Source organism: Pempheris klunzingeri, chromosome 22 (genome assembly GCF_042242105.1).
Source record: "Pempheris klunzingeri isolate RE-2024b chromosome 22, fPemKlu1.hap1, whole genome shotgun sequence".
Classification (NCBI taxonomy): Eukaryota; Metazoa; Chordata; class Actinopteri; order Acropomatiformes; family Pempheridae; genus Pempheris; species Pempheris klunzingeri.
The window spans coordinates 17083979-17109784 of record NC_092033.1 but is presented as its reverse complement, the minus strand read 5'-3'; the positions used below and the strand labels follow the sequence as shown (position 1 = coordinate 17109784).

Below are 25806 nucleotides of genomic sequence, written 5' to 3'. Positions count from 1 at the left end.
CAGAAACAAGGACACAAATGGTTGCTCAGCTTATGACAAGTATGGAGCACCAAGTTCTTTCAAATTCTTTATTCCCTCAATGCGTAATTACAGTATATTTAGGCGAGGAACATGTACCACACTGTAGTGGTCAACAACACATGGGATAAACATTTAGCATATTATCTTTAATTACATTTAAGTATTTAAGTTTATGAAAAGAAACAACCACAGAATATAACCAACAACACACTGATTTAGATTTCTAGTACACAAACAGTTAGATTTTAATTTATATAAAAGGCCTTTCCCCCTCCGAACTGTCCATCACTTAAAACAAGCCATATCTTATGTTCTAGACAAAAATATACCCCGCACTATCTGTGGCTATCTGGAAACTACTAAACTACATCTGAACTACAATCACTTGAAGATACTTCAAATGATTGTAACCATGGAAATCTGAGTCTTCAATGATGACCAGTAAAGCTGCTCTTTCAGTATAAAGCTCAATTTATACTGTACTAAAAAATATGAATTTTTCATTGTGCTCTGTCCAGCAGTGAGAGGCCAATTAAACGCTGTCTCAGAGTAATACAGATTACTTACTGTCTCAGTAATACAGATATTTCTTAGTTTGCCAGGACAAATGGGGAAGCTACTTAACTCACCTGGACATATTTCAGTTCAAAACTACGCTTTTGATGTGTTTGTCACCTGATCTTGTGCATTTCAGTTTCTAATCCACTATAAAATTGGAAAGTAACCCTAAACCCTAAAAAAGTAAACCCTAAAGAGTACTTTCTAAATCCTAGCTCCTCATACACACAATGTGTGTGTGTGTATATGAAAATAAACTATAAAATAAGCTCAATCAACATCGCCTCTTTACATAAACTCAGGACTTGAACCCTGGTCTCCTGGGTAAAAGTTATGCATTTATCCATTGACTCATTAGGTTTCCATCTCACCCACTGACTTTGTCGCACTTATAACTATGACACCTGAAGTCTCTCTTGCGGAAAGCCCTGAAGACCAACTTCTTCATGTTCAGTGACTGAAAGCCAGCCGCACAGATATTCGGGCCACAGTAACGTAGTTGGTTATGTAGTTATGTAATTATGTAGTTGTGTAGTTTCCCATCATGTTATGCCACCTGCAGTCCTCGGCTAAACCAAATGGAGTATTTCAGTAGGTGATAATAGTCTTACAGTTGTGTGCATACATGTGTGAAAGACTCCAGTCTGGACCTGATTCTACTGGAACTGTCCAGAGTTTATTTGAGAAAACTGCTTTGGTAAGATCGGGAAATGTTTTTTTTTTTTTTTTTTTCAAATAGCATAGTTGCCTGATCAAAAAGTGGGGTTGCAAAAACACACGTTTGCTCCCCCAGGTCTAAAAGTAGGGGTGCACCTGCTCTGCCTGCTCCATTGGTCAGGCGCCTATGCCTACATACTGTATATAAGCAGGACCCAAGCCATCATCCACTTGCTATATTTGCAGAACAGCCCCTTTGGTCCGACTGCAAGATACCCTGCTGGATGGACTCCCAAGATATAAAACATGACACGGATGATTATGTGTGCACGGCCAAGGTGAAGAGCGTGAGAGAGAGCGAGAACCTCAGACTTCCATCCATGGTTCTGTTGGTTATGTCAGACCGTGACCTCCACCGTGCACTGGGGTGGTTTGTAGCTGAGTGTGAAGAGGTCAGGACGTTTGAGGCATTGGCTCTCTGCCCCGAAAATGGATTTCTCCCTCTTGGTTAGCAGTTGCTGCCCCAAAGTGAAGGAGGTCTTGAATACGAGGGAGGGTAAAAGGGAGTGGGTGAAGAACAGACGAATTGGTACAGCATCCACAGTTATACCAGACGGTTGTGGTGAAGAAGGAGCTGAGCCAGAAGGTAAAGCTCTTGATTTACTGGTCAGTCTACGCTCCAACCCTCACCTGTGGGCCATACGCTTCGGGTAGAGACGGAGCAAATTAGGCTGTGGGTGCAGGCAGCCGAAACAAGTGGGGTGTCTGAGCTCAGCCTAAGATATAGGAAGAGGATCATCTGGAGGGAGCTCAGAGTAGAAGGGCTGCACATTCATATTGAAAGTGTAGGGATGCTTTTCTATGGTTTGTAGTAATGAAGAGAGGATTCCAAGATTCACTCAAGAAGTTTATGTGCAGCATGTTACATGAAAAAGACATTCTAACAGAAAGGAGCCAGTTGAGGTGGTTTGGAGTTGAGGAGACCCAGAACTCACTGGAGGATTTATATAGTTCATCTGGCCAGGGAACACCTCAGGATCACCTAGGAAAGTATAGAATATGTAATAATTTATTACAAAATGCAGGGAAATATTTTTTACATATTGCTACAAGGATGTTCACAGCAGAGGATTTCAAAATGCCAGAATAATCACATAATGAAGTGAAAGTGTATTACATGTGATTGAATATGTTTCCTTGCTGTACACATTATATCCTCATGCTGTGCATACTGCTTACTGTTCTTTTCACCCTCTTTCTGAATGCTCTGAAAGCCCAACCTTGCACGTACCGCCCCACCAACCAACATCAGCTACTTGGGGAGACAACGCATTACCTGAGCAACACGTTAGCGCCAAGTTCAACGGACTAATCTGCCAAACAAACGGCAAAGCAGCATAAAACACAACCAAACGCACAGCTGTGACGTCAGGTCGCAGACATTGACCTGAGTGTGACCCAACAAAGAGGGCTTAAATCTAAGCGGAGCATTTTCACACATATTTACTGAAAGATGGAGCAGGAGAAACAGCTAAATTCCCAAAGATGGAGCATGCCGAGTTCTTTTAGAGAGTACCAATTGGAAAGCATTCTGACTGGAAATATTGCACGCTGGCATGGTATCTGCATGGCCCGGGACAGGAGAGCTTAAATGGGTGATTAAACCCTCCCCTCCCCAGTACATCATTGGTACCCACTGGTATCCAACAAGCATCGCTGATACCGGTGAGGTGAGGTGCCTGCGCAGAGCCCAAAGGATATTAAAAGTACATAACCACCACAGTAAGAGCCTGTTCACCCTGACGCCATCTGGCAACAGATAAAGTAGTATCTGCTGTTGTACCACCAGACTACTGAACAGCTTCTTTCTTTAGGCTGTAAGACTACTGCAGTCATCCTCTGCGCTCACCATATAAATAGTTTTTTTTATTTCCTATGTAGTAGATGGGACTAAAACTTGAATTTCATAGTGTAATCTGTGTTGTGGAACCACAAATAAATGAACCTCGCATCTTGTACTATAGCATGACCTCATTCTCATTAAAATGAAAAAAAGTCAGCTGTATTTTGCAGAACTGTATACAGAAATAAATACGCTCTACACTAATAAAAACACAATAGTACAATACACTATTTCAATGCTCACTGAAGGACTCAACTATTAACCTGTCAGTAATTCTGTGTACACTTCTTTCCCCCTGCTTGTATTACAATACCCCACTTTCCCTGCACTGTGTGTCTTTGCTTTACTCCTCATGTCTTTGTTCGCCGCCGTAGCACCTCCTTTCATTTCAGTCTCTCTTTTTCTTTGCTGCTCTCTGCATCTTTCTCTTTGTTTGCCTATCCGGCGTTCCTCAACTCTGAAGCCTCCATCTCTCCCCCCCCACCCCCCCACCCACCCCCCCCATCTTCCATTTCTCTACGATGGCAGACTCTTCTCTTATTAAAAGTGGGAAACATCAAGGAGACTGAGACCTGCCAGGTGTGCTTGTGTGTGTGTGTGTGTGTTTGCGAGTGTGTAATTGACGTGGGACTTGAGGTGTGATATTTCAGTGTTTCAGCAAACAAGCAGATTTTACAGCCTTGGGGGATGGATAGATGGATAGATGCACAGTATAGATGGATAGACAGACTGGGTAAATGAGTGAAAGTTGGTGTGATGGTGCTACAGTTTCTAGAGGGAGGCAGCGGCCAGTGACAGCAATTACTTTGGGAAATGGATAGAGAACGGAATCGGTACTGTTTGACAAGGGCAAGGTAAAGTTATTCACAAATTGTTTTCCGATGGAGGGTTTTTGTAGTGTCCCGCTCTCTGGTTGGAGAAAACTTTTCAGTATTCAGTCGCTTCTTGGAAGCTCCTTCAGAAAGGGTTAAAGAACAATTCTGGTTTCATTCATTCAAATCTTATTTTCAGATGAAGTGGTACCGGTTAACGTTAAGGTACAATGTCATTGCACTTGTGTTTGTCTGTTTAATTCACACACAAGCAAGGATTTCTTTGTTTGAGGGTGACATTTATGCTGTCAAACATTCCCAGTATGAAGCAAAAAATCAGGGTTCATGGCATTTTCTGCTGACTGTCCAACAATGTCATGTGTCGCAATTTATAAATGTAAAAATCACAATCACCTTAATTATTCATGCCGAGTGATGATGACTCGCAACTGCTGTCTATAGAGCAGGAGTTACTACGACAAAGCTGATACTCTGGGCCCCCCATCAGTCAAAACTCAGACTACTCTGCCAGGAGGTAAAATGTTGCCATGTGAGTAATAACTAACTTCCTGCACCTGTCTCTCGGCCAAATGTCTCTCCTTCCATCCCAAATCCTCATGAATTAAACATCTAATCACATTAATTAGGAAATAATCAACAGATCAATTGATAATGTAAATAATTATTTGGCACTGCCCTGATCTGAAGGTCCTTATAAGTCCTTACACACACTCATGCACTCACACCCGCACACGCATACGTGCAAGTCTTTAAGATTTTATTACTCGAAACATGAAACAGCAGGAACCATGCAACACAGTCAGGGAATGTCTATATCATCAGTCGTGTGTGTGTGTGTGTGTGTGTGTGCAGCGGCGCAGAAGAGTGTGAAAGCTATGAATGAGCACAACTGTGAGCAGGCGAGGGCAGCGCATACACTCCAGACCTCACACACTCACACGCTTACTCACAGACCTCGTGTGCACTCCTGAGCTCTCACTGTTTCTTTGATAAACCTCACTCTCTCTCTGTCGTTGTGTGTGTGTGTGTGTGTGTGTGTGTGTGTGCGTGTGTGTGCGTATCTCAAATGGACAGATGTCTCCACTCTGTGTCCCACAGATGGGCTCTGCGATACCACAGTGTCTTTGTCCAGGATTCCCAGGATGCTTGGACACGCAAATGCAAACTGAACCCAACTGGGCCCTCTACTGAGTGTGTGTGTGTGTGTGTGTGTGTGTGTGTGTGTGTGTGTGTGTGTGTGTGTGTGTGTGTATCAGTGAAGGGAAGACTGTGTTTACAACAACACTGTGTGTAGATCAGAGCTCTGGCAATCCTCTAATCCTTCTGCTACTTTCTGAGACCCCCACCGCACTCACAGCTTACCTGCAATTACACCATTACGGGGCTTCTCTCTCTATGTCTGTCTTTCACACACACACACACATACACACACACACACACACACACATGTGCGCACACACACACACACAGAAACATACACATAGATACAACCACACACAAAGAAGTAATCAAGGTAAGAGAAGTGTGTGTGAGAGAGAGAGAGAGAGTGTGTGTGTGTGTCCTGCGACCTGCTGTAAATTACATAAATCATGCTGAGGGCCAACATGTCTCCAATCTGCCTCTCTGCAGAGAGGTGTGGGGGTAAAGACACAGTCCACTGCCACACAGGTGGAACCAAGGCCACAGGAAGGGCAGATTAAAGGAGCAGTCTACCTCAAATTCAACCTGATCTTTCCTTCCTCTGCTCTTGTAATTTCCACCTCATCAGTATTTTTTTTAGGTGTTAGGTGAGCAGGGACTATTTTGAAGACAGTTCATTGTTGGTGCATTCAAGTGCTTTTGGGAATTTTGTGAACACTGGAGTTTTGGAGTATTAGAAAAGAGAAAACCAAAGTAGAGCTTACAATTGTTGTCCAAACTGTCTGTTGTAGACATCTATTACAGTTTAGAGACCCACTTCCTGCTTCAACTGTGATCCACTTCTGCTCTATTTTCTTGTGCAGTGTAGAATTAGATGAGTGACTTTGCTTTTATTTCATCAACAGGTAACAATGCGTGGGAGACTGGAAACAATAGCCTCTGTTGTGCAAATGAGAAATCTAAATTTAAAATGTTCACACATAAGGCTTAGGATTTCTTCATATCTCGGAGTTGACCTCTGAGCATTAGTAGGTTTTCTTTTTGTCTATCCATCTTGTAAAACACAGCACAGATGGGACTAAAACAATTAACTATGGGTTCAGTTTCAGCAATAAGTACAACACAATGCAACAATTACTTGTGAAAAAGGTCCGTCCATCTTTATTTTCACAGCACCACCCAGTTCTGGACTCACCGCTGTAGTGAGCATAATTTTAGCATCAATTTGTATGTTGGCTAAAATGACTGAAAAACAAGACTTTTACGCTGTAAAAAATGTCAAGGTCCTTTTAAAAAGCTGTTCTGGTGCTTTGGATCATATCATTGTGAGTCTGGGCAGTAATTACGGAACTGTAGATGTGACCTTTACAGACTTCTTATCCATAGTGGCTCAAAAACACGACACAACACACATTTCTGACCTCGGAAGCACAATAATCTCACTAGAAAATCCTGGAAATCTACAATTTCCATCACAAGCGGCAAACTCCTTGAAGGTGGTGTGATATGATCAAAAGCTCCACGGCAGCTACTAAATGGACCTTGAGCTGAGAACAGTAGACTTTTGTCAACTACTGTTTACAGACTCAGTGAAGCCGAATCTAATCTAATCTAATATAATCTAATCTAATCTAATCTAATCTAGTTTAGTAGCTTTTGTGAAAATGTCAATCACATAATCTTCATGAGCTTCAGATGGAGTTTGTCTAGTAGTCATGGAATTCTAAGAAATCTAAAAAGGGGGGCATTTTCTATAGGACTCTTACACAGAGTAACATGTTAAATGTTGTCTGATGAATTGGAATTGAAAAGCTTCCCCTCAATTTGATAGTCAGTGTGAAGAGCAAAAATCCAATCAACAATATAGACAACATGTTGTGCAACCCCCGGGGTACTGTATGTCTGTTGAGGAAAGTAAAATAAGTGGAGAATTAGCACACACACACTCACACACTCACACTCACACACACACACACACGTGGTGATATAGTACTGCAGGCTTTGTCTTTGTCACATTTCTAATCTTCCTTATTTCCAGATTCAGATATTCTCCGCCATCCAACGCCGTTTTCCTCTTTCCTAGCTCCTTCCGTTCATCCCTCCCACACTTCTGTCCTTCTACTCACCCCTTCCTCCCCTCTTTTCTCTGTCTTTATCGCCGTCATCATCCCCCTATCCATAACTGTGCCACTTTCTCAATCCCGTCTTATTTGCCGCATTGAACTTAAACATCGTCTCTTGCGTCCCCTGCACCTCCTTCTTTCTGTACTGCTCTCTCTCTCTCTACCTCTCATTCACTGTCCATGCCTCTCGCCCTTTCTCAGGCATCTCTGAATCCCTGCTGCGAGAATCAGCCCGCCATAGCAAGCCAACTCCTACGTGTGCTGGCCTACTATCAAACATCAAAGTCTGTACGCAAACGGCGAATTCTATTGCGTCTGCAGTAGTTTTAAGTTACAATAGACGATTAAATTAAAGAACGGTCTCCTCGCACCACATAATAAAACAACTTGTTCCCTCTCCGTGTCTCTCTAACTTGGCACCCCGCTGTTCTGAGTGGGCCGACCGAGGCAAACTCTCACATGCTCGCCATGTGTCACATGCCTGTACGCGTCCACTAGCGCCACCGAGCCCGTTGAGTTAGAACCGTCAAATCTGCTGAGACCAGCACTGCTAATCCCGGCGTGCAGGAGGGGACAGGGGATGAGGATGGGGATGGGGATGGGGATGGGGATGGGGATGGGGATGGGGATGGGGGGAGCATCTTGCCGCTTTCACATTGCTTTTGTGAAAACCGCTGTTGTTCTGATTCTCCACCTGAGAAGATAAACTTTTTAATTTTGTCTCTTGTAATGGTGTCGTTTGGCCAAGGCATTTGAGGGAGGCTAGACTTTTAGGTTTTTCAATTCAAAGTCAAGTATATCTGGTTAGAGGCTGCAATGGCACTTTTACAATGTAATTTCTTATTATCTGTGGCTGTGGGTAAGTTTAAACACAGGATCTTGAAGTTACCTTGTGTAACTGGAAATAGCACTGGAGGGACTGTATAATTACTTGGTTGGATCAATACAGTAGCCTTGTAGCTGTAATTACTCCATTAGACTTGTTGGATATAAGGAGACAATAACATTTTTAAGAGAGGTTTCTGATGGAATTACCTCCTTCATGACTGCGCCGAAGTGGCATCAGTAGAGGACATCTATCAGACTTTGATTTCTCAAAATTTAAAATTGGTGGAGTTCCCATTTAACATTTGAACTCTGCCATTCATTCCTTATTTTCAATTTAGAATCTTTCTAACAGTTCAAACAACTCATCCATTGTTTTGTCTCCTCACATCTTGAATATTATAATACTCTGTTTTCTTATTTTAGCCATCGAGTCGATGCATGTCTATGATTACCTCAAAATTCTGCTGCACGATTACTAACAAATACTTATGTGGATGCTGAGTTTATTACACTGTCAAATTTAGGAAATCACTCTAATTACCTTTAAGCTATTACACAGTTTATCATCGTATATGAGTGAGTTGCTAAGGACAGGTCCTCCAGACCTCTCAGGCCGTCAGAGCAATGGCTTTTAGTTGTTCAAGACGGTTTTGAAATGTGCTTCACTCACGTATTTACCTATTATTAAATGTGTGTGTTTAAGTCTCCTAACCTTAACTATACCTTAGCCATAGCTTATTTGCCATGACCACAATCTTTCCCCAGCCTTCATGATATGATCACATGACTTTGGCACCATGATGCGGTACTTTGAGCTAAATACTAGCATGCGAGAATGTACACAATGAAAAAGCTAAAAGTTTTGCTATCTTAGTTTACGGCATGCTAACATTTGGTAACTATCAATAAGCACAAAGTTTGACTTGAGTTTGACAGACTGGAATTTTTACAGATGGTGACAGAAAATGAAAGATCACCAAAGGGGATCATCAAAGTGATTAGTAGGCCTCTTCGTCCTCTTAGCATCATGAATGTCTGCACAAGATTTCCAAGCCATTCAAAGCCGTCCATGTAATAGTTACAGGTAGATGGATATTTCAGTCTGGACCAAAGTGGTGGACTGACCAACCTACAGACAAACCAATGTTGCCATCCCTGCCTAAAATCTAAAAAAATGCTGCCATTTGACAGAATAAAATGCCATTAAATGCCATCCAGGGTTTTGCAGAATTGTTCAATGCTTATCTTGTCTGGGTTGATTTGTTGCATATCACTGTCATAAACACTTGTCAAAGAAATGACCATCTATTGCTGGTGGTTATTCAGTTCAGTTTGGAGGAAAAGGGAGAGCTAATCACCTCGATAAACATACGTGAACGTTAGATCTTAAATCAACCAAAAGTGCAAGAAGGATAGGGTAGGGGGAGCTGCAGCAGCAAAACACTGTCCATGTGGATGAACACGCATGAAGTGTCCGCTTGTAAAGGCCACTTTGTATACCTACATGAATATGACTACACAAGTCTGAATGAGCCTGTGACTGGGAAGCATCCTACATACCCCTTGCTTTTCTGGAGTCGAGCTGCGACCATATTCCACTGACGCGGCAGGAAAAGCACAAAGAAGCAGTGAGGAAAATCTGGCCTCAGGCTGTGCTTCAGGGGCGCACAACAGAGGCTGTGTCTGCTCCTGAGGTGGACCGACAGCATGTCTCACCGTCGGGGCGACCGTGGCCAGAGAGGGGGATCCTCAGGGGAACAGCGGCCTCCCCTCAGCGCATTTTTAATTGAGAAAAGTTTCCCAGTGAGGTTTCCTGATGACAGAGACAATGAGACCCAAAGATGTAAAGGGGTTGAGGAAGGAGCTGGAAATTTGGAAATAAATCTGGACGGAAAAACACACAAAAATAAGCATGAGTGCATTGCAAATAAGCAATTATACGTATGCACTGTACATCAAACACAGAAGAAACACCTCACAAATGTGTGTGTGTGGGCACACTCCGCTTCTCTAACCTGCCTCCCAGGCTATTATTAGGGTCGTTAAGTCATGAGTAGTTAATTAATTCCAGCGGAGGTGATCACGGTGGGTGTTTTCACAGCGTCAGTGCATGTAATGATTAGCACAAGGCCCGTGTTACACATTAAGATGAACCTTGTTACAGTAATACTCTTTAATTCTTATTACAGTTTTTTTTTTCCCCTAAAACCACAGCACCTCCTCACCTTGCCTACTGTTGGCTCGTGCTTATCGTGTTGTTTTCTCCCTCCCATGTCTGGATCTCCTTTGAAAAGTTTTCATATCGGTGCCAATGCTATACATGAGTTTCAGTACTGATAGCACAATTATTTATCTTAGTTTGAGGATAAGGCTGGCATTATTCAATTTCTTTTTATTATTAATACATCCTGTTAAAAGACTAAACCAACAAACGTGTCTCTCGGTACATACTGACTTCCCTATTCTGTCTGTGGCCTTCAGCACCAACCTCGCTGGGTCCTACTGAAGATGTACATGTTAGAAACAAACATTACTCAAAGGCTATTTTCACCGGTGGATTAATCCACATTCGGTGCTCCAATGAGTGTGAAGAGCAGTGGTATATGTGAGTAATAGTCAAAATAAACGAACACAAAGTTTGTGTAATGGCTCAGGAACTAGAACCCAGAAGTACGACTTAAATACGGGCAGTTTAAAGGCAGTAGGTCAGGAAGGCAGAACTAAGGGCAGAAAGCCAGGGCAAATAAACTCTGGACAGTCAGTCAGCGAATGTGTGAAAAAGTTTAACCCATGAAACCCCATGAAACCTTTTTCTTTCCTCACACATATAGACCCATTGATATTCACTGAAACACTATCTATGGTCTGTATGGTAAATGGTCTGTATTTGTACAGCGCCTTTCTAGTTATTTCAACTACTCAAAGCGCTTTACATCACATCCTCATCCTCATTCACACGACCCACTCTACCACTGAGCCACAGCCGCCCCTATCTACAGACAAAAGGTGATGTCATTGAACAAAAACCACGAGAATTCAATTATGCAATCATTTACTCAACACAAACTTAACGGAGATATTATTTTATTCCAAGAAAAAACCAAGTACACCCTTGGATTCAGTAACTAGTATTGGCCCCTTTGGCAGAAACAACTTCCTGTGCGTACTTACTTTTTTACTTGATCGTACACTGCAACGCTAATGAGGTAAACTGGAGTCGGTGATGGAAATGACAGCAAAGGGCATGGGGGTGTGGGGGAGTGACTGGAGGAGTTGTGACAATGTGCGTGTCCATGGTAATGAAGGAACGTGTCACCCAGTGCGACTGTGTGGTTCATAATTTCAAGTCAATAATTAAATATGAATGATGGCTCCAGTGATAGCACGAAAGGTGACACTCATAATAACTATGCGGTTTCCCACAGTGTTAGTTTCTCTAGCAACTTCAATGTCTCATCGCTATCATCGACCTTTTTTCCCGCCACTGCAAGCAGCTGGCATCAGTAAGTAAGCTCTTACCACTGTACACTCCCTGTCCAGCAGCAAACAGACCGGTGAACATGTTGGTACAGTTAGCAGCTAAAGAGCCAGATATTTTTTCTCAAGAGCTGGTGAAGACCAAAACAGAGCTAAAAGGAAATGGACTTCACCGGGTGACTGTGGGAGGAAGCCAGAGTACCAGGAGAAGAACCCACGCAAGCACGGGGAGAACATGCAAACTCCACACAGAAAGAACCCAGGTCCACCACACCTCCTATAAACTTTAGAGGCAAAAATATATAGTAGTTCCAAATTGTCCGATCCATCGGATTCGTATGTCTCTGAGCTTATCAATTCCTTTTATCGATGCTGCCTGTTGTGCATTGCAAACCAAAGACCACAGTCATGCGTCTACAAAAGAAGGAGTCATGGTGGAGCGGCAAAAAATAGTCCAAGTTGTATTGTAGTGTCTGTACAGTCATTATTAGGATGTGGAGAGGGTAGTGGGTAGGGGTGGAGTGAGGGAAGAGAGGGAGAGTGCGACTGGAGCGGAGGAATAATTTTACAGTTTGATAAGAATTAAAGCTGCAGCTTCTGAAGAACAACATAAAGCTCCTGTATGTTCTTTTGCAGGCAATTTTGCTGAAAACGTTAAGGGTGTTAGTTGAAGCAGGAAGTTGAAGCAGAAAAGGCCAGAATTATGGCAGGAGTGCCGTGTTTTACTGCTTCTAAACCTAGCAGCACACCGAGGGTAAATGTTTACTATGAAAACTAATGAATATTTTAGATCATGACAGACTGATACTGTGTTCAGGCTCCAGAGATAATTAAGAGATAATAAAACAGTTGCCCATGTAGGCTTACTTCTTTTCCACCCAGAAAACTGATCAGGAATCAGTAAGGGACTCGATGGCTTTGGGATCAATACATTCAGCTCCCATCCCTAGTCTCTCTCTCTCTCTTCCCGGCTTGACCTCGGAATACCTTCGCTCTTAATGTGGTTTTAAAAGATTCCCTCACAAACACAGAGCGCAGCCTCCCAGAGAGCTGGCTGGCAGGTCATCTCCCCCCAGCAACGAGGGGAGCAAGTGGGAGAAATAAAGAGGAAGCGAGACACACAGAGAGAAAGAGAGAGAGAGAGAGATATGACAGATGTGAGATATGAGAGAGATATGTCGAGAGGAGACAGAGACGGAGGAGAGAGAAGGAGAAGGGAAATGGACAGAGAGATATGATGAGGGGGGGGTGAAGAAGAGAGAGAATAGTGTGGGGGGGGGGGGTGCTTCGAAGCCCTTGGCAGAGATCTTGAATGATTCATGGACTTATTCCAGTGATATCAGTGGGCCTCCTTTAATAAGACATGTTCACACACACAAATGCACACATGCAAGCCCCAACAGAGAACTGTGTGCTGCCCTGTTGATGCTAAATCCTTAAATGCATTTTAGATTAGAAGTGTTAAACTTGACTTTTCCTCTCGCACTTAAGAGCGATGAGGTCAATAACTTGGAGTGTGTGTGTGTGTGTGTGTGTGTGTTGGTGTGTGTGTGTGGGTGGACGTCTGAAATGGTATGAATGCTGTTGTTTTTCTGCTCTCGCACAAACATCTGTGTTATCCTTTTTTTTTTCTTTTTTAAAAAACTTGTAACAAATACCACCGCTGCACATTTACAGAATTTACAGATTCTCCTCCTCTAAGTGAACACAAATCACTTATCCCACTGTAATCCCTTACCTGATAAAAGCCTCCTAATTCTGGAGCAGGGGTGTTATCCATGCAATTACATTCAGTTAGTTTCCAGTTTACTCGGCAAACACAGGCGCGGGTCAGTTCCTCACAAGAGATAACCTCTTTAGAAACTGTAATGGAGACGGTTTACACCGTGATGTCTTGCTGCAAAGTGAGATTTAAACCATTTACAAAAGAGTCGCATCTTCTCTTCCAGAATGATTGATGGCACAACATTTAAACAAACAGCATTACTTGATATAGGACGATATGATCGACTGGATCGACAGTCTTGAGGTAAAGATTTTTTTATGATATATTCAATTTCAAACAAACCACCAGTCAGCTGATGGACGACCCACTGTACCTCTACTGATCAAACGTAGATTACTATATCTGCAGGGGATCAGGACTGAAGACTTCACATTGGTGGTACTGGTGCACCTTACTTTTTCATTTACACGCACCAGCACATAATTTAGGTGTGCCCAACAATTCTTGCATCAGAAATAAAAAATTTTTAGCCTTTTGTGTCAGGTCCCATACACATTACACGTCTATTTTACCAGATTCAGCTCAGCTCCAGTAGCAGGTTTTACATCTATTAATCAATCAATCTTTATTTATATAGCTCCAATTCATAACAGCGTTATCTCAAGACTCTTTCCATAAAGAGCAGGTCTAGACCAAACTCTTTAATTAGAGAGAGACCCAACGATTCAGGAATTCAACATTAAGGATTCAAGAATCCCCACATGAGCAGCATCAGATGTTATATTAGGAAACAGTGGCAGGAAGAACTCCCCTTTAACAGGAAGAAACCTCGAACAGACCCAGGCTCAATGTGGGCGGCTTTCTGTCAGGGTCTGTGTTGGGTGGAGGTTGGACAGAGACAGAGAGACAGAGAGAAAACAAACAGCAACTATAGCACTGACAATAGGAGTGTGACTAATAAATTAGCACTGTGGTATTAAGGTTCTCTATTATTACTCAGCTACAATCATTTGGCAATGAGTTCAAGTTCAAGTTTCGGCAATCACCCCAATGAGGTGTTCACAGACAGCACCGGTGTAGGTCGTTTTTAAACTCGTTCCTGTTCTTTTTTCACAAGACGTTGGATCATATGATGACAGATCATAGTGTTGATTCCACGTAGCTCTAAAAATGCTGTATATACTGTGTAGATCCATATCCTGTCTACCAGAAGCGGACCCAAGGCCGTTAGGGTGATCCCCACCTAATTAATAGATAATATACTTTACTCAGTTTTTACCACCACCAGCAAAATGACTGCTTCACCCACATGCCTTCATCTGTCAGCCACAAACCACACTCAGCTGTTTTTGTCTCCCCTGCTCCCCCGTGCGGACCGGCTGTATCACATATTCTCCTCCGGGGGTTCCCACTATGACCATGTCACAGAAAGACAAGGACTGTTAATTACCAAAACCTTAAATATACACACTTTTATCTTAAATGACCTTTCACCTTTTGGTGAAGGTAGTCAGCTTAGTGAGTTGTGTATTGACATCTATCATCTCCTCCAAGTCAAATCTAATGTTTTAGTCAGAATCATTGGTTATTTTATCAGTGGTTCTTTTAAGAGGTGATCCTGGTTGGGGATTTTAACCTGCACATAAATGACACCTCTAATTCTACTGCAGTTGAGCAGAAGTTCTTTGATGGTGGTTCAACATGTGTTTAACCCGACTCCTAGCTGCAGCCACGCTTGGTGTTTAGGCATGTTTGGACTTAAATAATGTGGCTGTGATAGACCTCCCCATCTCTGATCACCAGTGTATTTTATTTGATACTGTGGTACAGGCTGCACCGAAGACATGCAAACTCAGTTTTGAGTAACTGCTGAGCTCACAGCTGATCAATTCTGTTTCCTCTTTAACAAGGAACAACACAACCTTTCTTTTAATTCAGATATTAACAAGCTGCTTGGAAAATTCAACTGAATTTGTGTGCCTACACTACGCTAGACGCTGGCCTCGCTTACAGCCAACCCAACAAGTTTTTGTCAGTTCTTTGCATGGATCAGTGAAGACGTGAAACTTTGTGAAGTGAAAAATGATGGAAGACCAATTGGTCAACTACAATCAAAACATCAGCAACATTAAATCAGTTTGTCGAACCTCCCACCACTCTCATCACTGTCCCATATCGCAATCAGTTGTCAAAGTTCTACATCCAACTAAAAACGTTTTCACACGGGAAATGCAGACTAATTAAACGATTCTTCAACAGAAGAGTTACTGTGAGCACATAATGCTGTCATTTTGAACTATAAAGGAAGAAGTCTCAGACTGTATGTCTGGGGACCCAAGGAACTGCAATTGTTATTTGGATGTGAAATATTGACGACATCATCATTAACTATTTAGCAAATCTTGACCTCTTCAGTACGGCACCTGCAAATACCACCACGGGCAAACAAAAGCCTCTCTAACTCAAATGTGTACGCGTGTCTGGAGAACCGTTCCATTCGGTCAATTTCGTACTTGGCGGGTCTATAGCTGTGAAACTGATCACACGAGCGTTTTCCCTGCAAGCGATCAGCGTGCTCCGAACGGGCGTATATCTAGAATGGCTATGCACTCCCAGCGGCTACGCCACAAACTGAACCCCAGTAGTAGTCTCAGTAAAACAGCATGAAGTGCAGTGCAGTAATGCAGGAATGGTAAACTGCTCGGCATATCTTTAAGTTAATGCAGTTGAATTTCATTGGGAACTGAAATAAAACAATACCTGGAGGATATGAAGTCAATCCAGGTATTGAATACGCTTTGGAAAATGGTTGTGAATAACGTAAGGTGGACATGATTTGTAGTTAATAAACATAGGAAAGTACAATCTGGTCATTTAAGTTGACTTGATCCATCTAAGCATCTCATTACTTGCTCTCTCCATCCTCTTCAATCTCTCTCCTTCCTTACCTATACCGCTCTGTTAGGATGACTATCCATCCATTGGTCATTACGGAGGTGAAAACCTCTTTACCGTTCCTCCTCCTTTGGTCTCTCCACATCCCCAGATTCACGCTGAGACGCTCTGCGGTGCGCATCAATCGCACTGCAGAGCTTCATTTCATTTTAATTGAGACGTCCGTGTTAAGATGAACATGAATATTACATTCCACAGGCCCTATTAATATGCTACGGCCAGTCTACATGTTTTAATATTCGCAGTATACATTATTGAACTTGTGTTCATAGGCACATCTTTCCTCAGATATGTCTGGTCTCTGATGTTTTAGCGTGGCTCCAGCTGAAATAGGACGTGATACCCCATGATGCACTGCCACATGTGCCGGACCACCCCAGCCTGGCTGGTGACCTCCTAGTCACCATTTTTAGCTTTTCGTCATGAGAGGAAAAGACAAGGAGACAGTGAATGTGTGTGTATGTGTGTGTGTGTGTGTGTGTGTGACAGTTATTTCTTCCTATCTTCAAGCCTGTCTTTCTTTTTCCCCATCTGTCTCTGAAATCCCTAAGCATGTCACACTCACACACACACACAAACACACACATACACACTCCGGAAATTATTCTAAAGAATACTCATCTGATGTTCCACTGAGCACAGACGCGTTGGGCAGCGGCCACAGCGATAAAGTTGGCGTTTCAAGTGACTGCACTCGGCAATTTAAAAAAAAAAAAGCTGGCTGCAAGGCAGCAGCGGCGGACGTCTTGCCTGCGGTTGCACTCACACACGCATGCAGCATGTTGGAGCGGAAGATGGATCGGAGTGCAGATTGTAAGTGACATGTTAATTTCTTCTCCGTCACTCAGGACCGAGGCGTCCGCTATCAAAGTAAAGGGGCACGAGTCCCTCCTCCTCTTCTTGTTCTCCTCTTTTTCCCATTTCATCCTCTTTTTTTTTTTTTTTTTCCTCCCCTCCCTGGGCTTTCTGTCCTGGAGCGTTCCAGGGTGCGACTGTGATCAAGGAGACGTTTAATGTAGGTTTCTGCTCGCCCCGTTCCTTGGGATCAGGTTTATTGCTCACCTTATCCTCTCTGCTCTTCGTGACCCTCCAGGAGTTTCTCTTTTTAGAGGTCAAACCACATGTTTAGAGACTAAAAAAGGGGAAAAAAAAAAAGACTGACAGTCATTTGAGTGAGGTGCAACAAGATTCATCTTTATTTTTGTCCTTGTATTTATCTTTGTTCTCCATTCAGTGCTCCTGCAGTTATCCCCCCCCCTTGAACCCCATCCAGGTAGCAAATTCAGGAGGCTGCAGTTAGAAATGCACAATTAAGTTGTTTTAGGAAAAGACTCGTCTTTATCAAGATTTGACAGTCAGCGTTTTTATGGGCCTTGAATGCAACAGAAGACGTCTTACAGAGCAGCAGAGAGGCCAGACAGCAGCTGATGTGAAAAACCTGGATATGATTAATACAGGGGGAAACTGCTTTTACCAAGTGATCATGTTAGACTTGTCCGTCTGTCCAAAACCCCCCCCCCCCCCTCCCTCCCGCCTTAAATGGACACTCACCTTTTTAGCAATTCCTTACATTACAATATCCTATTTAACCTCAAGTTATAACTCCAACATTTTGGAATATTACACCATCAAAAATGTGTTCTCATCAGCTTTATTGTCCACACTTGCTCAGTGGTTGCTTGTCCAGTGGGTCATTTAATTTCAGTGTTTAACTGACTTCTAATGCTTTTTGTATACTGTGTGTTATATCATATATCTCTCAATACAGCACAAATAAGGATCATTTTGACTATAATTATCACATTTAATTTGTCCCTTCAAGTCTTATCTCATTTATTGACTGGTATTTTTAATGTTACGGTTACTAGAGAGAAATGTATATCTGCCCACCGCTGGGAGATGGATTCTAGATTCAGAACATTGCACGTGATGTCGTCCGTACTTCTCACAGGGAGCGTATTAACCAAATGATCTATGTTTGTGTGTGTCTGCAGGCAGCCCTGGTACTACGGCTGGGGCTTCAACCTTCCACGGGGTCAGGCTCTGCTGGACAAATGGAACCAGATCCCGGACAACACAGACATCCTGGTCACACACTGCCCCCCACTGGGTGAGACAGGCATTACAGAGCACACACACACACACACACACACACACACACACACACACACACACACACACACACACAAAGAAGAAAACATGTATTTATACATATGCATGAGTTCATAGAAACCTCACACACACTCACGCTTTATCATACATCTATGATTAAACATATAAACCCCCACACACACACACACACACACACGCACACTCTCAATACCCCATACATACAGGACATGTCTACATGTACAGTCAGCTTATTCGCAGACTGCAGAAAATGTGCTAACACAGAGACACGCACCCAAAATATGATGCATGCGGCCATAAATAAGCACCGGTACACTGTGCAGGTGGTGTAAGCGTGTGCATGTACATACAGTGTGTACACACAAATACACACAACACGTGCGTATACAGACTCCCCGACGCTCAAGACATCACCTCGAGCTCTGAGAAACGATCGTCACTTTGTGGAAAAAGTCAAATCAGCAGCTTGATCATCGATGAAAATAGTAAAATAGTTGCAGCTCTAGTTGGGATGTTGATTGCAAAGCATTTATTTGGAAGTGAATCAGCTCCACCTGGGGAAGAAAAAACTGTTTACTAGTAAGAGCGATTCACAAAATATTCATAAAGCACTGAAAGACAGACACACAGACAGAATCTATTGTTGCAGATGCACCTCGTAGCTTCAGCCTGCTGCATTTCTTTATTAATTCCACTGTATGTGTTTGGGCAGAATGCACTTCGCATCTGTGGCTCAAATACCTCAGTAAACCCGGCCCCTCGATCCAGTTTATTTATTTACCTAGTAGGAGTCACGTTCAGTTATACCGTCTCCAGCTTTTACACACAGATACAGACACCACATGCACAGCACTCTGTGAATTCTTTATTTTCTCCTTAATTGAAAGAGAGCAGCGGAAGAGGCACAGATGAATCACTGTCATAGCGAGTGGATGAATAAAGGGTGAGGGGAATCAAAAAGAGTGACTCACACTCAGTCTTGTCGGCTCACACAGCTCCGCCTGAAAACACACTTCACCTATAGAGGAGATTATTTGCCTTCTTAGTGATCACCTTTTAGCTCCCGCGCACTTGTTTTCATCCTCATACTTAGCCTTGTTACGCACAAACATCGCAAGAGTTTGAACAAACACAGATGCTGGCTCACGAGCTAATTGACATCCTTTGCACACATTTCTTATCCTGTGCACATGAACAGACGTGGACAGGGATGCTTACACACACACACACACACAAACACACATACACACACACACACACACACTACTACTACTCTCTCTCTAACTCTCACTCACACACACACACACTTTCACACCTCATCTCCCACTGCAGCTGTGGTGTTCAGACGAGTGTGTGTGATTGATTTCTGTGTCTGCGTCTCGGCTGCGAACACGAGCGTTTATTTTCCATTCAGCTTAGCGAAGTGTCTCCAGCTATCTGTTCGTAAGCCACCGGCATATGGAGCAGCTACAGCAGGCTACTAATGCATGAGACACACACACACACGCACGCGCACACACACACACACACACACACACACACGCACACACACAAATTCAGAGCAAGACTTGAGGGAATGGCATCAGAAAAAAAAAAAAAAAAAGGGAAAAAGAGAACGAGGGACAAAAGTGTCAGGAAAAGCCAGCCACTTTCGAAGTATTCTCAAAAAGAGGGAGAAGCGATGGATGAGGAGGTGAAGGGAAAAAGCGAGCGACGTGTTGTTTCGCACTGCAGCAAAAGCGCACATCTTTTATGACATGATAAATCAGCAGATAGGTGGCTAGAGAGGGAAAATATGGCCTCTTTATCTGGCTGCGAGGAAGAAGTTAACAGCAGAGAGAGAAAGAGAGAAAGCGAGACAAAAAAAAAAAAGAAAAAAAAAAAGGAAAACAGGCGCAGTGCCCAAAGCAGCATCTGCTTTGAAACAAGCAGCACATTAGAGCAAAATACCCCGAGACACAAAAAGCCCTCATAACTTCTCACTTCACTTCCACCGTCTCTCAAGGCTTGTGAGGAACACACTTACCGGTTTAAGGCGTTTTAGACCTGAAATGGTACTAAAAGTGTGTGTTTTTTTTTTTTAACAGGTGGATACATTTAGAGGACAAAGTAGTCCGACTGTATCACTTTACCAGCACGACTGATTCACTGCGAGCTGAGATCCTGGACGTTTTTAACGGCCCTGTTGTGCGTGATGAGGTCCATTAACTTTGTCTCGAGTGAGATTTTTTTTTTTTAGCGCTCTGTTTGGTAATGAAAAATAAAAATGTCTAAAGGATCTTAAAGTCATTTCCCATCTTTTCCGTCTCTCTCTCTCTCTCTTGACACCATGAAACGTGCTACTGCTCGCTAGCGTACAAATATATGGCACAACCCCGTTGTTAGTTTTGTGTCTAAGGCTAAGTCTGTCACTTTTAATTCACGCTAATATTCCAATTTGGAAATATGGAAAATGAATGGAATAGCCAGATGGGGATTTCTGTAAGTCAAATATTAAATCTGTGATGATCCATCCATATTATCAGGAATATTCAGTGTGTAAGTCGGGACTGGAGACTTGAGACTTGGACCCAAGCTGGACCTTGAGACTTGGCTTACTTAACAAATGTCTGTCTGAAAACTTGACTTGAGATTCTAAGGCAAAAAGCGGAGACTTGAACTGGTTGTTCATTGAACTGAAAAAAAAAAAGTCATGGTTTTGGTTTTTGCCTTTGGAACTCAGTCAACTGTTAAAGACTTGAGATTTGAATTAGTCTTGCCTCTTGTCCTTAAAGAGCTGAGCTTTGACAATGACTTGCCCTTAAAGACTGTAGAATTGACTTGGACCTGTTTGAACCTTATTCACATCTCCTACAATTGCGCTCATCTCTTCAGTTTTGCTGTAGATATTAATGCTTCCCAGGCGATGAAAACACAAAATGTATTGACTCACTAAACCTCTCCTCTAGCACCGCTATCGGGCCAAAAACATTTCACTGTCTCCAGATGAAATGTGACGATTTTCTGGAATTCTATACACAAAGCAAGTGATGAACTGATCAAAACAATGCTAGCAGGACTTCTCTCTCGCTTTGTTTACTTTCTTATTTCTGTCTGGGCCGAGCAACAGAAGGCAGGCATAGGCAGAGGCGCGAGCTTCTCAGTCATTTAATTTCTCTGACGTGATGCCTTTATTGACTCAGCATCAGCAGCATCCCTCCTCACAGAGCAGCCACTAAATCATATACACTCCACGCTTCATCCTTGTCACACACACTGTGAAGTCTGCATCTGTGTGTGCTATGATTGATCTTTATTTTCTATGGCTGCTTTCGAAGTCTTTTCTTTTTTGTGCTGCGATGTGCAGTTTGCCATTAGACAAGGAGCCTGAAATCAAAAGCTTTGTTCTAAGACGTGATGCATTGCTTTTTTGAAGGAAGAGGAAATTTAGAACCTTCATTGAGACACGTTCAGCGACGCAAACACAGAAAACCGAACCTGACATAAATGATGGTGCAGATATGTGTTAAACGCATTAGTGGAATGGTCTGAGTAGTAGCATAACTGTATGAATGCAAGTTTATGGGGCATGTTATGAATTAACCAGGCTAATTGTTGTGTTCCCAGTTATTTTTTCATGTAAAACAGTGGTAAGGGCCACATTAATGCTATGAATGAGCCTTTAAAAAGTAGAAAACGCCAGACAATGTTTTAACTGACCTTATATTTTATGGTGAGACTTACTTGCAGCTCTGTTTGTCCTTACAGATAATATGTTGCATATACTGGGCATGGCCCTCTCGACTGCACGTCATTCAAATGACAATAGAGAGTTTGAAAACAGTGATTTTAAAGCATGAAAAGAAAGAAAGAGTACTGATTTGCACGACTGTGCTGTGGAGTGAGTGTATGGTAATTATACAGCCTATTTCCCATAATGTAATGCAATATTTAGAGAACCTGTCTCTAAAACATGAAACTATAATGGAATTGAATGCCATTGTTCTGCCTTCAGTGCATTTCTTCTAGGTTCACCCGAGCAGATTGCGGTGCAGCTGTAATTGTGGCTGTGTCCATCTCCACATTAGCCCTTTTTGGGAGTTTTTGTCAAAAACCATAGTGATATAAAGAAGACAAACATGATTTACAGCAATGGGAGAGTATCTAAAATGTATTAAGTCTCACCACCTCACTATCTCATTTTGCACCACAGCTCTTCAACTGTGAACTGCAACACGTTTGCTGTCAAGTGTGTTTGATTTACTTGTCGCTGCGTGCAGGTTTCCTGGACTGGGTCCCGAAAAAAATGCAACGCGTCGGTTGCATGGAGTTGCTCAACACGGTCCAGAGGAGAGTCCAACCTAAATTACACGTGTTCGGACACATCCATGAAGGTACCTGCATGCGCTTGGAAAATCCTTAAACACACACAATGCTGCGGTTACAGCGCAGGCACGCACATAAATCCACAAGCACTCAAAGCACATGTGGCTTTCAGCAAGTTTATGAGAGCTATTTTAGACGACTGTAAATTGTCTCGCAGGTTAAGAAATGTACTTGTGGATTTACATGAGAGGTGGCAGCGCCTGCACGACATCAGATGTGGAAAGCGATGTGAACTTCCATTTCCTGAGTTACATTTTTGCCATGCGAACATATCTTTGTGTTATTTAATTAGATAATAAAGCATGGAATGTATCTGAATTGTGTGGTCCAGGTGGAAATGAACGTGAAGAGCGGCAAGATTCGACGATTTGAAGTGGAAAAAAAAAAAGAGAGCTTTTGACAAAATCTTTAGTTATTTATGCATATATTCATATCATCTCATAAAAAATGAATTGTGATTATACTGGGTTTCATGCTTTCCATTATAACACTGGTATACCACAAAAAGGCCCTTGCTGCATGATAATAATGCACTAATCCAAGAATTATCTCCAATGACATTTGATGATGAACAGTTGCTTGCTGTTTGTCTATGTTCAGAACACAAATAATCAGAGTACATACATATGGCCAACATGATGTTGTCTTTGGGTAAGGACGCACTGAACATCAACTCATTTTCCTCCTTTTTACAGTCGGCACTTTTTAGCCTCGCATAAATCCTAAAGATCCGAATTCATATCACATTCAGCATCAACTTGAAGAAGTTAGAATATCTGTGGCTGCCCACTTCATCACAGTCTGAAGGCAGCAGTTGCTTCTGACACATTTTTATATCTTAACACCTAAACATTTGCCTCGTTCTATAAATGCACATATAAGTCTAGATCACGTTAACATCCTCATCCTTAACAAAATGAATCTTTTTTTTTTTTAAGTTAATTAAATATACTGAAACTTAGAATTCAATTTCACGTAACCTTAGAGAATATAAAGAACGTAAAGGTCTTCTTAAAGAAAATGATTAAAGCGTAGATTAGAGAACAGCTGAGACGCCATAACTCTATCAGCATTTCATCCAGGCCAGCGAGGGCAGAGAGGCCATCTCCCAAGACCGAGGATTGGCTCTTTTTTCGGGGTTATCAGGTCAGCGCTGTGCCCCTGGAGCAGTGCTATCCCTTCAGAGAGAGCCAGATTAGAAACTAGATCAGATTTTATAACAGGGGGGAAATACGCTAAAAGCAGCTAATGTGAGGGACTCGGAGAGAAAACTCAGGAAGACAGAAATGATCCTCGCTGTGTTTTGTATTCACGTATTCGCAGTCTGAAAGGACCAACACAGACATGCAGATTTCTGTTCCAAGAGATGGTGAAAGTGACACCTACACTTAAGAAAAATCACTGCTAGTGCAAAGTTAAATTGTAGTACTTTTTGGAAGATGGTAATTAACTTATGCCTGACAAAATGGTCACACTTCTACATCTGCCATTTGGAAGAAATGATGATCCAAAATGTCTTGTGAGCAGACATTATTTTAGTGTGGCGGCGGTGGTTAGTGCCACATTTTCTCAACTGGATTCTTTCACTTTTAGTAATGATTGAAACGCACAGTGACACTAAGCGCTTATAACTACGGTGCTCACGTCCAAGATCCCCGTCTGACGGACGGTGGATTTAATTCTATCATTTAATCATATATTGGGGGATATTTAGGGATTTGTATCCCTTTGGGGCAGTAGGAAGTATTGCATCAGCGTAATAAAAGAAAAGCTGCACCAATTAAAATTCTGTGTTTGGGTTTATGTAGCATCAATTTTAAAATATTCCTATGAGTAGGCATTAAGATAAGTAAGACTGGAAATGTATACAAATAGCTGCTGCACTGAAATGAATTTCTGGTTAATTAACGCCGCAGCAGAAGAAATCTGCCGGAAAATGTAGTATTGGAGAAGATTTCAAACCTGTTGCAAACACGGAGGAGGAGGATGCGGTGAAAACAGTGAGAGAGAGAGAGAGTGAAAAAAGACGAGTGGTAAAAACAACTTTGGTTGACTTTCAGCAACAGACAATATTAGTAGGAATAAAGTAAAGATAAAGCTGTGATGATGCAGGCTTTCGTGCCCCTGGTGGTAAATTAGGATCATGTTTACCATGACGCTAAATAAGTCTGTACAGCTGGTTCTGTTGCCACAAATGGAAAATGTAATTTTTTTTCACACAGTAAAATAACTCCTCAGTTTTCCAACATTGAAAAGTCATTTGAATTTTCAAAATAAAAGCTCATAATGTCAGAACAAGAATAAAGCAGGCATTCCAACAAAATGACAGTTTGCACAAATACTAGAAATGCTCTCTCTTTTTCTGAATAGAAAATGTATTCAGTCTCATTTTATGTTTTTTTTTTTAGATGTGTTGGAGTATTGCTTTGAAAAGTAGCTCGTAGTGTGCATGAGTTCACGTTTCCCACTGCTCCCCAGGTTACGGCATGATGACTGACGGCACCACCACGTTCGTCAACGCCTCAGCGTGCACCGTCAACTTCCTGCCCATGAACGCGCCCATCGTCTTTGACCTTCCGAACCCCAGGACAACATGACTAGAGGAAGCCCGCCCCAAAACACCTACTGTCAGTCAGGAGAAAGGAGTCAGGAGAGGTAGGTGAGGTCGGTGGGCAGATGGACCTGAAATCTGTAAATATGAGGCAGGCGCGTGAGTTAACGTGACACACTGCGGTACGTGACTGGAGATGGAGCAGACTAAGTGAGAGATGGACTCTCTCCCTCGCGTTATTAATGATTTTTTTTTTTTCCTCTTTATTTCAACACTTAATCTGAAAGCAGACAAATGGACGAGCAGAGAGAGACTTTTTTTGAGCGAAACAAATGGACATTTCTCTGTGTAATCTTTTACTGCACTGACAATCTGATGTGGCTCGCACAGAGACAGAACAGACACTGCATCGTCCCCGTTGGCCTTTTCCATCTCATTTCAATGAACTGTAAACATTCGAGCTTAAAGTGAAATAACCCAACATAACCTCGTCTGAGGGAGATTTCTGGTCTTGCAGCTATGGACCATTTACTAGGGCA

The 25806-nt window shown here is 42.4% G+C and overlaps 1 protein-coding gene across 1 annotated transcript in view; it reads left to right on the top strand.

The window, feature by feature from the left end:
- mpped1 (metallophosphoesterase domain containing 1) overlaps positions 1 to 25313 on the top strand; it is a 69327-nt gene extending 44014 nt beyond the window's left edge. The window contains exons 4-6 of the mRNA XM_070854110.1: positions 18216 to 18331; positions 22611 to 22724; positions 25195 to 25313. Coding sequence (XP_070710211.1) covers positions 18216 to 18331; positions 22611 to 22724; positions 25195 to 25313 — 349 coding nt within the window. The remainder of the gene's footprint in view (positions 1 to 18215; positions 18332 to 22610; positions 22725 to 25194) is intronic.
- Positions 25314 to 25806: the final 493 nt, after the last annotated feature.